The 15598-nt window shown below is 39.4% G+C and overlaps 1 protein-coding gene across 1 annotated transcript in view; it reads right to left on the bottom strand.

Moving 5' to 3' along the window:
• Positions 1-5228: 5228 nt before the first annotated feature.
• WDFY1 (WD repeat and FYVE domain containing 1) overlaps positions 5229-15598 on the bottom strand; it is a 32220-nt gene continuing 21850 nt past the window's right edge. Inside the window, exons 11-12 of the mRNA XM_087725484.1 lie at positions 11912-12020; positions 5229-7751 (exon numbers count right to left, since the gene is read on the bottom strand). Of these exons, the coding sequence (XP_087581610.1) occupies positions 7692-7751; positions 11912-12020 (169 nt within the window). The 3' untranslated portion in view covers positions 5229-7691. The remainder of the gene's footprint in view (positions 7752-11911; positions 12021-15598) is intronic.

Here is a 15598-nt window from a genome sequence, read left to right as displayed (position 1 = left end):
TTTTTTTAGCCTAGTTGTGAACCCAGGCACAACCTTGTAACAGGTATTTTTTACATTCTTGATTTTCCCCCTCCCTAATGCTAGAGTTGATGAATGGCTCAGCTAAATACCTGCTCATCACTTGCTGACTCAAAGTAGAGTTAATCTTTCCCATACCTACTGTACTTCTAAACTTTTGATGTCCTTTGCTATATAACTTTCATAATCTGCAACCAACTCACCAACCAATCCACCAATTCTGGCTTTGTGCCATGAATGATGCAGCTCAGCCAATCCAGTAAATTTAATGTAGTATGATTTAGCTTAGCTAAATATAGTATTTGCACTTAGCAAATACTGCCAGTGGTTGATTTAAGAAATTAAAACCAAAGGAGGTCGGCTACGATTTCTTTTCCCACCCACCCCACTCCTTCCAGCCTGATATTGACTAAGCAACAGGCAAGGAGAGACTTTTCAAAGATAAGCGACTTATCTTTGCCCCGTCCTTCTCTTCTATTGATTTTTGCTGCAGGGCACAGAATGGGAATTGAATTAACCTTCGCGCTACGAAGAAGCAGGAACAGGAAGGGCAATGAAAAGCAATCGGAGCGGCCAATGGGAGAATCAAGTTCCCTAAAATGTGTCTTATTCCTCCCATGCGATCCATCGCTACCCCAGCCCAGCGAGCCCACTCGAACGGAACAGCCCCTAGAACTTGCTGAGTTTGCGGGACGTTAAAGGTAAGCCTCGAGCCCTACCCGCCCGCCGCTCCGTTCGGAAGGTTGCGGCTTCACCTGACTTCAACAGGTGAGATCCTTCCTCTGTCCCCAGAGTTCCCGCGCAGGTTCTCTTCCCCCCCTCTCCCACCAGTCGCTCCCCACCACTCACCATGGCTGCCGCAGACCCGCTTCCCCGGAGGTTCGTTCCCCCCCGCCCGCCCGATGCGGGTCTCCCCCCTCCCCCCGGCGCCACAGGTGAATTTCCAGTCGCTCGCTCCGCTTTCCCATCATGCCCTAAACTGAAAGTTCTTGACTCCTCCTCCCCTCCTCCGCCTGGCCTCCCGTGCAACTCGGGCAACCGCCCCACGGGCACTTCGGGGGCACGCGGGAGAGGGCGCTCTCCCGAATCGGTGAATGGAAAATTTACGAGCGACGCCTGCCTGCCACCGTTCGCAAAGAGCCAAGGTGGCGCAGTGGTTAAATGCAGCACTGCAGGCTACTGCTAGATCAGCAGTTCAGCGGTTCAAATCTCACCGGCTCAGGGTTGACTCAGCCTTCCATCCTTCCGAGGTGGGTAAAATGAGGACCCAGATTGTTGGGGGCAATATGCTGACTCTCTGTAAGCCGCTTAGAGAGGGCTGAAAGCCCTATGAAGCGGTATATAAGTCTACTGCTATTGCTGCTATTGCAAGCCGAGTTTCCCCGAAAGAATCCCAAAGTGCCCGTGGGGCCGGTTTTCACTTTCTCTCTCTCAGGGCGCTGTACAGCGGAACGTAAATGTAAGGACGTCCTCGGACCGGAGGAACTTATAGGCTCCATTTAGCTCCAGGGCGTGGATAAGCCTTGGAAGAGAGAAATGCAAGGGCAAGTACCTTGCGGATGACTGACCCGCTCCAGAAATTGGGAAGATGTCTTTTCCTGATACGAATGCACGTTTGCTTTAACGTTTAAAGACTGATACCTGAGTTTCTTGTTGGTAGTTTGTTTATTTTTTTATTTTATTTATTTAGTTTGTCACTCATGTCACAAGATAACAGGAATAAGAATAAACATGAATAAGAACACAGGAAATGGGTTCAAATAAATGGAGACGGTAGGACAGGGACTACGCTTATGCACAACCCTACTGACCTCTTAGGAATGGGGTGAGGTCAACAGTAGAAAGTTTAAGGTTAAAGTTATGGGGGTTTGAGAATGTAACAAGAGTCAGGTAGAGCATTCCAGGCGTTGACCACTCTGTTGCTGAAGTCATATTTTCTGCAATTGAGTTTGGTGAGGTTTACCTTGAGTTTACCTACACGGGTTCTAGCTTCATAAAAGAGCCGGGTGACTTCCTGGAGGCAATGGGGATCAACAGCTATTTGATTTTAGGGCTTTGTGAACGTTTCTGAAGGTAATCTGCTGGACTGGTGGGCGTCCTTGTGCTGTTGGCTGGCCATATCACAGCAGACTTTGAGCCTGGTGGGACAAGGGCCCAATCCAGCAATATAGGTTATAGTCAAAAAAGTTAGGAAGGCAAATTCCAGAGATGGGGCCTTTTTTTTTAAGGGGAGATGAGTATTTCTGGAAGCAGGTTCAGAGAAAAAGAGTGGGGCACATAACTGGGAAATTTCTACCTGCAATACTACAAATATTTGGATTATTTCAAAAGTCCAGATTTTGCCAGTAAAGAATTATAATATATTATGGACACTTGAATATTGTTGGTTTAAATCTGAAATTTAATTATTAAATGATAGGAGTAAGGAATCTAGCAATTACAATTATAAGCAGTTACATAAGCAGGGATGGTATTCAGCAGGTTCTAATCAGTTCTGGAGAACTGGTAGCGGAAATTTTGAGTAGTTTGGAAGAACTGACAAATACCACTTCTGGCTGGCTCTGCCCCATCTATTCCCTGCCTCCCGAGTCTCAGCTAATCTGGAGGAAATTGAGATTTTACAGTATCCTTCGCCTGCCATACCCACCAAGCCATGCCCACCAAGCTACACTATGCCCACTAAGCCACACCCACAGAACCAGTAGTAAAAAAAATTTGAATCCCACCACTGATTACAATTCTTGTAGTCCCTTGATAATTACCTTTACTGGCTGAAGTGACAGAAACTGAAATATATTTATATTTTATTTTGTGAGGATAAACATATATTTTGTGAGGATAAACATCCTAAGTGAATGACTCTATTATATTTATTACTGTTGCGATTGGGAGTCTAGTTACAGTGTATTCTAAAAACATATTACCAAATGCAAAAAGGTCTGTTATGACTCTATGTAACATAAAAAGTCAGTGGTTTGCCAGTTCAGTTTGTGTGTGGTTTTAGCATAATTCTTCTGATAAGTGCAAAATAGCAACTATATTTTATTTGGGCTTATGCCATGTGGCCAGGCCTGTTAAGGTAAAAGGCTTTGCTTTAAATTAAATGTTATGCTTTTAAAGCCATGCCACAAACTGGTCATAAATCCAGATATTCTAGTTGAACTGGATTTCCTTCTTGAAAGTGTTCTTTTTCATTCCTTTCATTTTAAAAATAGCTGAAACTATACCGCATTACTAAGCAACCTTTTGGCTGGTGGGCATGTTTGAAACTTTTGAGAGGTTAAATAAAATAGCTGCTACTTAATACAAAGCACACAAGCTTGTCAGATTACTCCATTTCACAGAATGTGCACAGCTATCTTAGCTTATCTCCCCACCCCTCTCTGCATACTTTTCAGTTAGTTGCACCCATTTTCAGACAAAGCTTGGAATTTCAACCACCAGCTTTATTTTTGTTTTAGAATGCCTGTGATAATTCTGGGGCCCAAATTCATTCTGAAAAATAAAAAGGAGCTGGTGCTTCTTTGAGCTGGCAGTCAAATTTTCTATTTACTTAGACTCATAATCAAATAGTTGAAGGGGGGAGGGTCATTCAGTCCATAATTCCAACCACTCCTTACATACCATGTAGTAATCTAAAAGGAAGTATCTATTAGGGAACTGCACCTAATGGGGGAAATACTTTGCTTATATCCTGAAACAAAATCATAGCTATAGATTCTGTTGTTTTTAGTCTGTTTGGTTACTTTGAGTTTTGCAGAACTCAAACATGGAATGTTTGCTGATATAGGTTTGGAATGGGGAAAAAAAATCTTGCCATGGATAATTTGGAGTTCCCTCAACATCTCCCAGTGAAGCATCCCATTACTTTCCCTCCCACCTTCCCAGCTGTCATCACTGTCCATGCTCCAGCAGGGCAACTCCCATGAATCCACCCCCATCTTCCAAAAGCCTTCTCTTTCCACCCTGTCCTTGTTGTTGTTACTTGGGAAGTCTTGTCCAACCCATTGCAACCCCATGAACAACGTTCGTCCAGGCCTTCCTATCCTCTATCATCCTCTGGAGTCCATTTAAGCTCACGCCTACTGCTTCAGTTACTCCATCCAGCCACTTCATTCTCTGTTGCCCCTTCTTCTTTTGCCCTCAGTCTTTCCCATCATTAGGCTCTTCTCCAGTGAGTCCTTCCTTCTCATTAAGTGGCCAAAGTACTTGAGTTTCATCTTGAGGATCTGGCCTTCTAAAGAGCAGTCAGGGTTGATCTCCTCTATGACTGACCAGTTTGATCGTCTTGCAGTCCAAGGATAGGGCCACTATCAAAGGCCCAATAGACCTTACCCTCTGAACAGCTGCCTTGATCTACCCAGGGCCTTTCCTTCAGTCACTTATATTCTTTACATTTTTCCCTTTCTTCTCCTCAAACCATTTTTATCTGGAAGAAAATAGTCCCATTTAATCCCAAAACAAATGAAAATGCTTGTTTCAATTTGTATAAAAACTCCCACCTACTCCTATTCAGCTGTTCATTTAGAGAATGAGTCAGTTTAAATTAGGATGAATGCAGTCTAAGCACAGGACTGCATATGGTCTCACAAAGCCTTAGGGGGACTTGACAATTCCTCCAAAGTTCTTGTGAGATCAGATTAGGGTAGATAGGAAAACTGTGAAGGTATGGTAAAAATAGGAATGAAGAACTATTGCAAATTCCCTGTTTGAAGGAATATCATCTAGCTGTTTTGTCTCTCTGGTTGGTAATCTTATAAATCTAACAAATGTTTATTATAATGGTTGTGTGCTTTTAGACTTGTCACGTTTCAATTTGTTTGTCTCCCAAGTTCTCCTTTGTGGCTGCCATTTATTATGTCCCCTATAGATTTTTCTTCCTCATCAGCTCCTTTTTTTCATTGTTATATGGAACCTCCAGCATACATATACTTGCTATTCCTATTGCCTAGCATCCCAGTACATCCCAGTATGCCAGATGTCAGCCAATAGCTTGAAGGGCTTGATTTCTGCCATTGCTTAATCATACAACTTTCAAGTCTCATCCAAATTCCAGAGTAACACAAGTTCCTTAAATTAGGAAATTTTTATAATTTCTGAATTTCTTCCATTCAATTTCAATTTTTTCCATTACTCATTCGCTAGAACACATGATGCACATACTGTACAGTGAAAAGTCTCCAATGTTGCTTCTAAATAAATAAGCAAAATTTACAGGAAATATTTTTATTATATAATAGTCAAATATTTTTTTTTCATTTTTTAAGACAAAAAAGAGAACGGACAGTAATAACAGTTTCTCAGATAATGAAAGATACAATGTTTCACGAGAATACGGTCATCAGACAAAAATACATTAGTCCTTCTGGTTCCCCCATAAAGAAAGGATTCGGGGAGGGGGAGAGGAGAAACATAGTAAATAAGTCAAATCTGAATGATTGCACACTTAAAGTACAGGACCAATTTTGTTACCATGTACAACATGATTCTTATTCTATTCTTATTCTTAAACGCACAAAAGCATTTTATTTCCAAAGCAAGCAGTAGAGTTTTTACAGGTCTATATATCAGAAGAACTTCAACATTGGATATAGAAACAATATAGTGTTTTGCCAACATTTCTTTGTGTATCTATTTGAACCATCCACTTTAATATTAATAATATTTGCTATCTACCTATATCAAACCAGGAAAAATATTCTTCAGTCCTGGAACAAATTTGGCAAAATGATGGATCATTTTGAGTGGACCTGCCAAATCTTTCAAGGTATTTTTTGTGCAATTTGTACAGTAAGTGAAAACAGTAGGTGGCCTTCTCTATGTAAAAATATTGACACCTGAGAATATTGTTCTCTGGCGACAGCAGGCTATCCCAAGTTTAAGGGGATATTAAGAGGGTTGGGGAGGAAAACTACAAATGCTTTTGTGTAAGGTGATGCTTTTCTTAACCCAGATGTATGTTTCATTGTTGGTAGGACACTGAGGTGAAATTATTAATTCTGGTTTAACTCAAACAAGTTAAACTCCTTTTTATACAACATAATAAGGCAGGTAAGTAAATACTCTAACCACACTAACAAAACCATTTTTTTAATGATTTACCTTATTTTATAGTGATATTGCTGAAATGTTTGGTTCTTCCTTTCTTTTTTATCTCTGTTCCTCCCTGAAAATTAGTTTCATATAAGAGGTTTAGAAGCAATAATTCCATAACAATAGCATTGATTATACCCATTTTATGACTTTCCAACACTGATCCCTCAGGTTATATAATCCACAGGTTATATAATTCCCTTCCTCATATGTATTGCCCTAAGGAAGACTTTTTTAAAGGATTCTTTGAGGCTTACATTTTAACATGATGGTATAGCTTCATGATTAATCTAAAACAACTTTCCTTGAGAAAGATGGAGTGTCATTTTTTCTTCACTTACTTTTAAATATCCCCTAAAAAAGTGTCTGATTACACTATTTGCATACAAAAAAATTGTTTTAATTGGAAGGTAGTTTGAACAGTTTATCTGTGCAGCACTTTGAAATGAATGTTTCCCATCGGTTTTAATTAGCAATTATTTAACTTCATTGATGTTGATGATTCTACATCAGATTTTATAAAGCTACGTTTAGTCACACAATTTAACCTTCAACATGAAAAGAGCAGCAACCTGAAATTTCTCTTTAAAATTCTGTACTATAGCAAGGTACTTTCATTTTTAAAAGTAATGACAAATTTTAATGTACACATCCCCCTATTATTTTACTTACTTACTTATTTACTTATTTATCTATTTATTAAATTTACCTATTCCTACCATTTGTACTTGCAGCAGTCCACATGCAAGCTTTTCTGGTACAATGCTAGTTATTGCTGAAATTGAATTAAAAATCTGATTTGGAACTGCCTTTAGAGAAACTTGATACCTTTACCTCACAAATTGGGCTTCTGTTCAACAAACCTTTACTGTCCATTTCACCAAGTCTCAACTGTACCATTTTACTACATACAAAAAGTACGATTCCAATCCCTCATTTAGCTTCAGCCATTATTGAAACCACTTTTAGTGTTTTGCCAAGGATCTACCCACCCACTCCTCAGTAGACAATTTAAAACTGGAACAACATTAAATGTAACAGAGAAACAAAACAGTCCAAAACACTCCTATTGCAACGCTGCTGGGAAAGAATTTTTTCCCCTCCTGCTAGCAAAGTTATATTCAAAGTCTGTGAACCATTATTCACAGTGACTATTCATAAGACAAAACTAGTCTACAGGGACAGTTTACAAAGAATACATTACTGCTATTTTGAACATGTTTTTTTGTCACTACAGTATACTGTACTCATTTTAACCCTTAGCCACAGTACAATATCATTTCAGCAGAGAAAGCACACTGAATGCTACAAGTAAATCAAGCTATGAGTGGTCTTCCTAGGCCGGATATTTTGTATATTATGTAAATCTTCCTATTGTTCATTCCACAGGCCATCAACTTGTATCTGGTGCCTTCCATCATTCCTCATAAGCTCTAAACAAGGATTCTGTCCCACAAAACAAAAATGTCCATCTTAGGAAAATGATATTCTCAAAGTCAAGCGGCCGGCATGTGTGGCAGGGATATGAGAGGGAATATATCCATTTGATGCATACAGTATACTATTCTGAAAAAGGCAGATCAACGGGAAGTATATCCAGTTGCAAGGCTACAACCGACTACTGGTGTCAGGTCCCAAATCTGAAAAATGAGATATAAAAAAAGACACATGATCCACATCCTGAAGAAGCATTTTTAAAATTTCTAAATGTTAATTATATATTTGCATGGTGATAGCTACATTATGTAAGTGTAGTCAAGGCAACTTTGCCACTTTGAAACTTTTAAATCTTACTTTCTCTCATGTGTAGACTTCTAGAAGGGAGTCGAGGTAGTACATTATAGTAGAATAAAATAGGAAATAGAACATTTCAGCAAATATGCAATATGCAATGTATATAGCCAAACTATGATTAATAAAGAAAAATGCAATCTGTTGCAGAATCCAAACTGGGTTGGTCACCGGGACCAGAAGTTTAATTTTCAGAGCTTTTAAACTCTTGCTGGAGCCCATCCTCAGGGAACTTCTCTTACCAGAATATGTGGGCTCCACCACAAGTACAAAAACTTAGAAGACTAAACCTCTGATTCCAGTTGCAGGATCCAACTCAGATTGGATCCTGCAACATTATCCTGGAATACATGTATTTGCCTTCATTTGTAAGACAATCTGTACTGACTCTGATTGTGGAACATAAATTCAAATCTCAATCCCAGGTTGTGTAGAAAATGTGGTGTTTCATAGCATAAAAGCATAAAATGCTATGTCTTAAAACAGCTCTGTTTCCCCCAATGTTCATAAAATATCTAAATAGGGAAAGAAGATAGAGTAAATGAGAAAAATATGGAACAATCCGCCCATCTATAATCCTGACATTCCCCAACACCATGAAATTGATGGTGACAGCAGACAGGAGAATCACTAATGCTCATCAGCTTCACTATGCTGCCACATAAATGCAGTCCCTCCCCAATTGCCAACAAGATGTGTTTGAATGAATCTTTCTCTACTTCCTCCCCTATTTATAAAAGCTTGGAAGACTTTTAATTATTAGAAATTTAATATCATTTACCAAATGCAGGCAGGCAGTTCATATTATAAAAAATATATAACAACCATATTCACCTACTACCAAAAAAAAGTCAAAAGTCCATGTTTTACTGCACTGTTTTAAGAGTATATATAAGCAATAAAATTCATAGGCTGCTACATTTAGTTAATATTTAAAGCTTTTGTTTTATTTTCTTTCTTCCTTGTTTTTTAAAGTAATATCTAAGCAATGGTTCTAGGAACCCAATAAACTTGCATTATCTTCCATTTTATTCTTTTAATAAAGATTTAATTCAACTATGATTTTGAGAGCACAAGTGTCCCTTCCAACCTCTTCCTGGCAAATTTCTCAAAACAGACAATCAACGTTTTTTTCTGAAACATGTTCCCATTCACGAAAAATGAGCTTGTCTTCAAACCATGTATGTAAAAAAGTATCTGTTCTATTGAAAGTGAGGGGGGAAAAATGCTCCAGGAGAAATAAATATACATCCTGGGTAGTGAGAAGGAAAATTATTTTCCTTTTTTTCAGATTAAATCTGGTTATTTTCAGAAAACAGAAAGGAAGTACAAATAAAGTTGGGATAGAAACTGCTGATTCGTGGAATTGTTACTTGGTTAAAGACAGGTAAATGTTTACTTGCTGTAGTTGTGCTAGGTTTTAAGATTCCTGATTTCAGTTTTCTCAACTTGATTTAACTGTACTATGGTATTTCCCAAATTATTTACTGATCCCTACTTCCTTGGGCTCTTCCCATGATCTTATATTGTTGCTGTGTAAATCCTTTTGAGTCTAGAGAGTTTAGCATTTTTACTCCTTATAACATTAATGGCTTTTGATATGATTACCTTAAGCCGAACAGAAACAGTTTCCTTTTTTAATTTTTATTAAAATTGATTTTGAGGATTTTTAGGGACACATTCTGAAAATCACAGGATCAAAACTCAGGTTCAGAGTTTATTTTGCTACTGCTGTGGTTATTTTTCTGCCACGTCAGTAAGGTGCTCAGGTTTGGGATCCATATTGGCCCCATACATCATAGTCTACTAGAAGTAAATCATAGGGGCTTTTTTTCTCTTCATTATTATTTTTAAGAAGGGAAAACAGGTTACTTCAGAAAAGTCAATATACTTGAATGATGATCTTGACAGATAGGAAAGTTATTATGAATAAATTAATATTTAAAAGAGAACAGGTTAGTCAAGGGTAACTGGTTATGATGCAAACAATCCCTGAACTTCCCTATTTAACCTGGCATAGCTACTTGCTGTTTCTGGATCTAGCAGTTTTGCTCCTCTTTTGTGCTTCTTAGGATTTTCTCTCCCCCCCAAAAAAAAATACTCTAATGGAATTGAATCACAATAGACATTTTATTTGATTTATAATAATCAAATAAAGTGCATTATTCTTTTTCTTTTTACGACCCTGAAAATCCTTTTATCAGAATAGATTCGTGGCAACTGAATAGACCTGATGTTTACTGGCTAGATGCCCTTCCTGATGCCTATGTGGAGTTAACAGTACATATGTACTCTGTACCCTGATAAAGAAACATCTGTTGCTGCCTAGGATTGAACTGTCAGCATCCCGAGTGTGAGCAAGTATCGTCATGTCTAGGCCACCATGCCACTCAATGAGTGCATTCTTAATGTATACAAATATATACCGGTACTTAATCTATACAAATGTTGTAAAATGAGATTTTACAATTGTTTTCTTCCAGTGTGTAGCCTGAAAGTGGTTGGATTTAGAAATGACCAAATAAACCTGGCTTCAACTTGAGAACATAGGTAACCTTCTAACCTAAATATAAAGATTATTTTCCCTCTTTCCTTCCTTTGATTTGTTCTTCTTAAAAATTAAGATAAAGAACACTGGAGGACGATAACGCACAGCTAATATGAAATGTTCCTTGACCTCTCAGCAGCTTTCGATACCATCGACCATGGTATCCTTCTGCGACGACTGCGGGAGGTGGGAGTGGGAGGCACTGTCTTGCAGTGGTTCTCCTCCTACCTCTCGGACAGGTCGCAGTTGGTGTTGGTGGGGGGACAGAGATCGTCCCCGAGGCCCCTAACTTATGGGGTGCCGCAGGGCTCGGTCTTATCCCCCCTACTATTCAACATATACATGAAACCGCTGGGCGAGATCATTCGGAGGCACGGGATAAAATACCATCAATACGCGGACGATACACAGTTGTATCTGTCCTCCCTGTGCCAACTCAATGAAGCGGTGGACATGATGAACCGGGGTCTTGAGGCCGTTAAGGACTGGATGAGAGCTAACAAACTGGTACTCAACCCGGACAAGATCGAGTGGCTGTTGTGCTTCCCTCCCAACAATTTGGCTAATGTTCCATCACTCAGGCTGGGGGGTCAAAATTTATACCCCTTAGACAGGGTCCGCAACTTGGGAGTCCTCCTGGACCCACAGCTGACTTTTGACCACCATTTGTCAGCTGTGACCAGGGGGGCATTTGCCCAGGTTCGCCTGGTACGCCAGTTGCGGCCCTACCTGAATCGGGAGGCCCTCACAACAGTCACTCGAGCCCTTATGATCTCTAGGCTGGAATACTGCAATGTGCTCTACATGGGGCTGCCCTTGAAGAGCATCCGGCGACTTCAGCTAGTCCAGAATGCGGCCGCGCGAGTGATCGTGGGCTCACCACGGTTCGCCCACATAACACCGATCCTCCGTGAGCTGCGCTGGCTACCTGTTGATCTCCGGGTGCGCTTCAAGGTGCTACTCACCATTCACAAAGCCCTCCATGGTAGTGGATCTGACTATCTGAGAGACCGCCTTCTGCCAATTACCTCCCTTCGTCCCATCAGATCGCATAGAGTAGGCCTCCTCCGAATTCCATCCGCCAGTCAGTGCCGACTGGCGACTACGCGGAGGAGAGCCTTCTCAGTTGCAGCTCCGACGCTTTGGAACGATCTCCCCGTGGAGATTCGTACCCTCACCACCGTCCAGACCTTCCGCACAGCCCTCAAGATCTGGCTATCCCGTCAGGCCTGGGGATAAGACCCGAACCTCGCCCCACCCGAATGCTGAATGAATGTTGTGTTTTATCGGTTTATTTTTTTATTCACATTTTTTTTCTTTCTTGTGTTTTGTCTTACACTCCCTTCCCATTAATTGTAAGCCGCCCTGAGTCCCCTCAGGGAAAAGGGCGGCCTATAAATGTCAAATAAATGACTAAATGACTAAAATGTATTTTATGTAATTATCAAAATAATAGCTCACCTTTACTACACGATCACTTCCACATGTCACCATAAGTCCTCTTGAAATATCCATGGACATATAGCATATGTTGTGTTTTCCTTCATGAAAAGTTGCCAAAGAAGTGCGACTGGAAGAGAGAGAAAGGTGAATTTAAGTAACAGCAACCTTTCAGATCTATTTAATTCAAGGGGGAAAAGACAGCAATATAAAAACACTTATACAAAGTAAGGCTTCTTAAAAGCAAATAAAAAGCAAATATGACCAATGTAATCATTTGAATTATTTTACTATACATCAAATTTAGAAACTGCCCAGCTCCCTCATAATTATATTTGAAAAAGCAGCCAGTTAACTAAAGATCATGTTGAATCTGAATTATGCAAGCATGTAATAAAGGCTTTAGAAAAATAACAATCAAATCCGAACATTAAGATACTAACAAATCTACATGCCATGCCATTTATATTTGCTGAAGACTCTGTTCCAACATTTCCAATATTGTGCACAATCATACACAAACAAATACACACACAGTGGCAAGAACTAATTTAAAACATCATAAGTTATAATGCAAACACAGAAGATCTATCTAATTAACACTGATTTTTCTGTTTTTTCTGGAATGGCTGCTTCTGACCTGCTGCTTTAGGAAATAGATATTCGATATTCTGCTAAGGGAGAACAGTTAATCCAGCAAATGCCCTAAGCAATGGGAAAGAATTAAAGTGGGTATGTTCTTCGCTTAAATTGGACAGATATTAAAATTCTAACAAATTAAGAATGTTATGACAGGAAAGCATAGTGTTTTCCATACTGCAAGAAAAAAATGGTTAGTTAACATACTCCCCTCCCAGCACTGTTTTTAACCTTTAATTTAAGAGGTACTTTCCTACTACTGCAAGGTTTCTATATCTGAATTATTTTATGCATCCATTAGTTGATACAAAATAATACTAATTCAACGAACTTCATTATTTTCTGGGAAGAATGGGAAAAAGAGATCACTTGTATTTTATGAGAAGGTGATGAGTTATAAAAATTGTTGACACTTGCTGTGATAAAGGAGGGAGTCATTTCTTTATATATTTCTTTTATTTTTATTTACCATATTTTTAATTTTTCTTTTCAATTTTCCTGCACTTTAAATTTTTTTTTCTCAGTTTATATTCGTATATATGTGTGTGTGTGTGTGCGCGCACACACACATACATACATATAAACATACTTTAAAAACCAACCCACATTATTTTCCAAGCAGTGTGATTAGGAAAAACAAGGATATCTGCAATCAACGGTAAAAATAAAAATCAGACTACTTTGGAAGTGGCAAAACATTCCTTTTTTGGACATAAACTATGTCGAAAATTACAGGCAACAGGTATGAAGGAACTCAGGGAACAAAATGCAAATGGCAAAGCTAACAATGGAAGACAAAATTTGCCTGAAGGCTGTTTAGTGGGAAACGGGTATACATATTCAACTGTCACGTAACATACTTCCCTTGATAATGATAACAGGTCCGATGACCTTACCTCCAAGATAATGTGTGACAAAACATTTCAGAATTTGATTTAAAACTATAGATGACTGGCTCAAGGGGAAGTAAACTATAGAGTATTGTCTCAAAGGAGAAACCAGACCACTTAATGACATCTCAAGGCTATTTACTTATAGGCTGACAATGAGGCAACATGTATTGAGACAGTATGACTCAATAAGGAATTCAAACTGGTGTTTGGGAAAGTCTGTACAGAGCAGTTTCACTTGGGCAATTAAGGTTCAACTACTACATAGACCAAAGGAAGGTTGGCAGCTGAAGAAACAGAATGCAGAAGTGAAACTGAAATATTAGACATGAAAAATAGAACAAACAGAGCAAGAGTGTTTTTAAGTGATTCCTCCCTCAGATTGATAATGGTGCACCAGAACAAAGAAGAACACAAGGACTTTGCTTCTATGTTGATTGATTGATTGATTGACTGATTTTATACCATCAAGTCAGGATTGGTTTTTAGTAGCCATATAAGTTTTCTCCTCGATCCGTGATGGCGAACCTGTGGCACACAGACCCCTCTCTGTGGGCACAAGCATCTGTCGCCAACTGCTCTTCCAGTTTCCAGTGGGTGTATGTGAGTCAGCCAGCTAGTCTTCGCGCATACTGGAGTGCCAGAAACCAGCTGGCTGGTGCACATGCGTGCGCCGGCCACCTGGTCTTCGGGTTTCTGGCTCTCTGGTGTGCATGAAGACCAGCTGGCCAGCGGGCGCATGCGCATTGGCCAACTGGTCTTCGGGTTTTCGGCGCTCCACGCACATGTGCACTCTGGTTTGGGCACTCGCTGCCAAAAAGGTTCACCATCACTACCCTAGATCATTCTATGTAATTTGTAAAAAAATAAAAATAAAACATTGCTGTATAAAAACTACCATCCAATATCCTGGCTGGCTAGCCAAAGATGATATGAGCAAAAGTATTACTAGAGATTCTAGAGCTTCCAATTATTTGGTTAAAGCTAGCATGAAGCCAGCCAGGTGACATTGAACGAGTCACTTTCTTTCAGTCTGAGGTAATAACAAACCATTTCTGAAAAATCTTTCCAAAAGAACTGCAGGGATCTGTCCAGGCCACCTCTGCGAATTAGACATAATTGTACAGAAGGGGGAAAAAGAGAGGTAGAAAAAAAGCCAATGGAAAACCAATTATGAAATGTTGCTACAAAAACTGCATGAACATGTCCAAACAGTTGCCAGAGTCAAACCTAACTTTAAAACAAGTTAAAAACAAATCATAATTTTGCCTAGTAATTAATTAAACCTACATTAAACTCTAGACCCAAATCACTAGCTTGAAAGTTAACAGGCTGGAAGCAAGGCACACAGCCACCAGCCATGAAAGAATGGCAAGTCATATCTAAATATAAACTAGGTGTAGATTTCATGAGAAATCATTAAAGGGCTCAAGGATTTGGAACTACACCTAGGATAGTCAAGGCAAAGTAAATAGCACGTACATCTTGACTGATGAATGAGCACGCCAAGCTTCTTGACTCATCATCTGTTTATTTAACAAATGATAATCTGGGAACTGATATTTATAATGAGTGCTTCTGCAATTTCAATGATGCCATGAACCTGGATCATTTCTCTCTTTCTGCTCTGTCCCCTATTTATTTCTTCTCTGCTATTTTCCTCCTAGATTAGACACTTGCCAGAAAAAAAAGAAGCTTGCAAGAGGTTTTAACAGATAATTTATAAAGAGCTTGTGAAAAATATCTCCCTCCTGATATAGAAAATGCTTGTTTTATCAATACAAATACGTCTTATCAGTACAAATACCTCAACGCATGAAAGGATAAAAAAGCAAGACTGAAACAATGAAAGCTGTAATTTTGATTTGGACTGGAATGTAAGACTCACACTGAAAAAAAATGCAATGTATGTGACAATAAAAGTACTGGAAGAACTACATTTAATGAAAGGTGAATTCCTTTACCTTTTTCTTTGAGCTACCGTGTTTCCAGTTAGACTTATATACCGCTTCATAGGGCTTTCAGCCCTCTCTAAGCGGTTTACAGAGTCAGCATATTGCCCCCAACAACAATCCGGGTCCTCATTTTACCTACCTCGGAAGGATGGAAGGCTGAGTCAACCCTAAGTCGGTGAGATTTGAACTGCCGAACTGCCGAACTAGCAGTCAGCTGAAGTAGC

Source organism: Thamnophis sirtalis, unplaced genomic scaffold (assembly GCF_051295495.1).
Source record: "Thamnophis sirtalis isolate CommonGarterSnake01/CBP01778 unplaced genomic scaffold, rThaSir2_p1.2 scaffold_11, whole genome shotgun sequence".
Classification (NCBI taxonomy): domain Eukaryota; kingdom Metazoa; phylum Chordata; class Lepidosauria; order Squamata; family Natricidae; genus Thamnophis; species Thamnophis sirtalis.
Note: the sequence above shows the minus strand (reverse complement) of the source record. Positions and strands in the feature narration are given on the sequence as shown.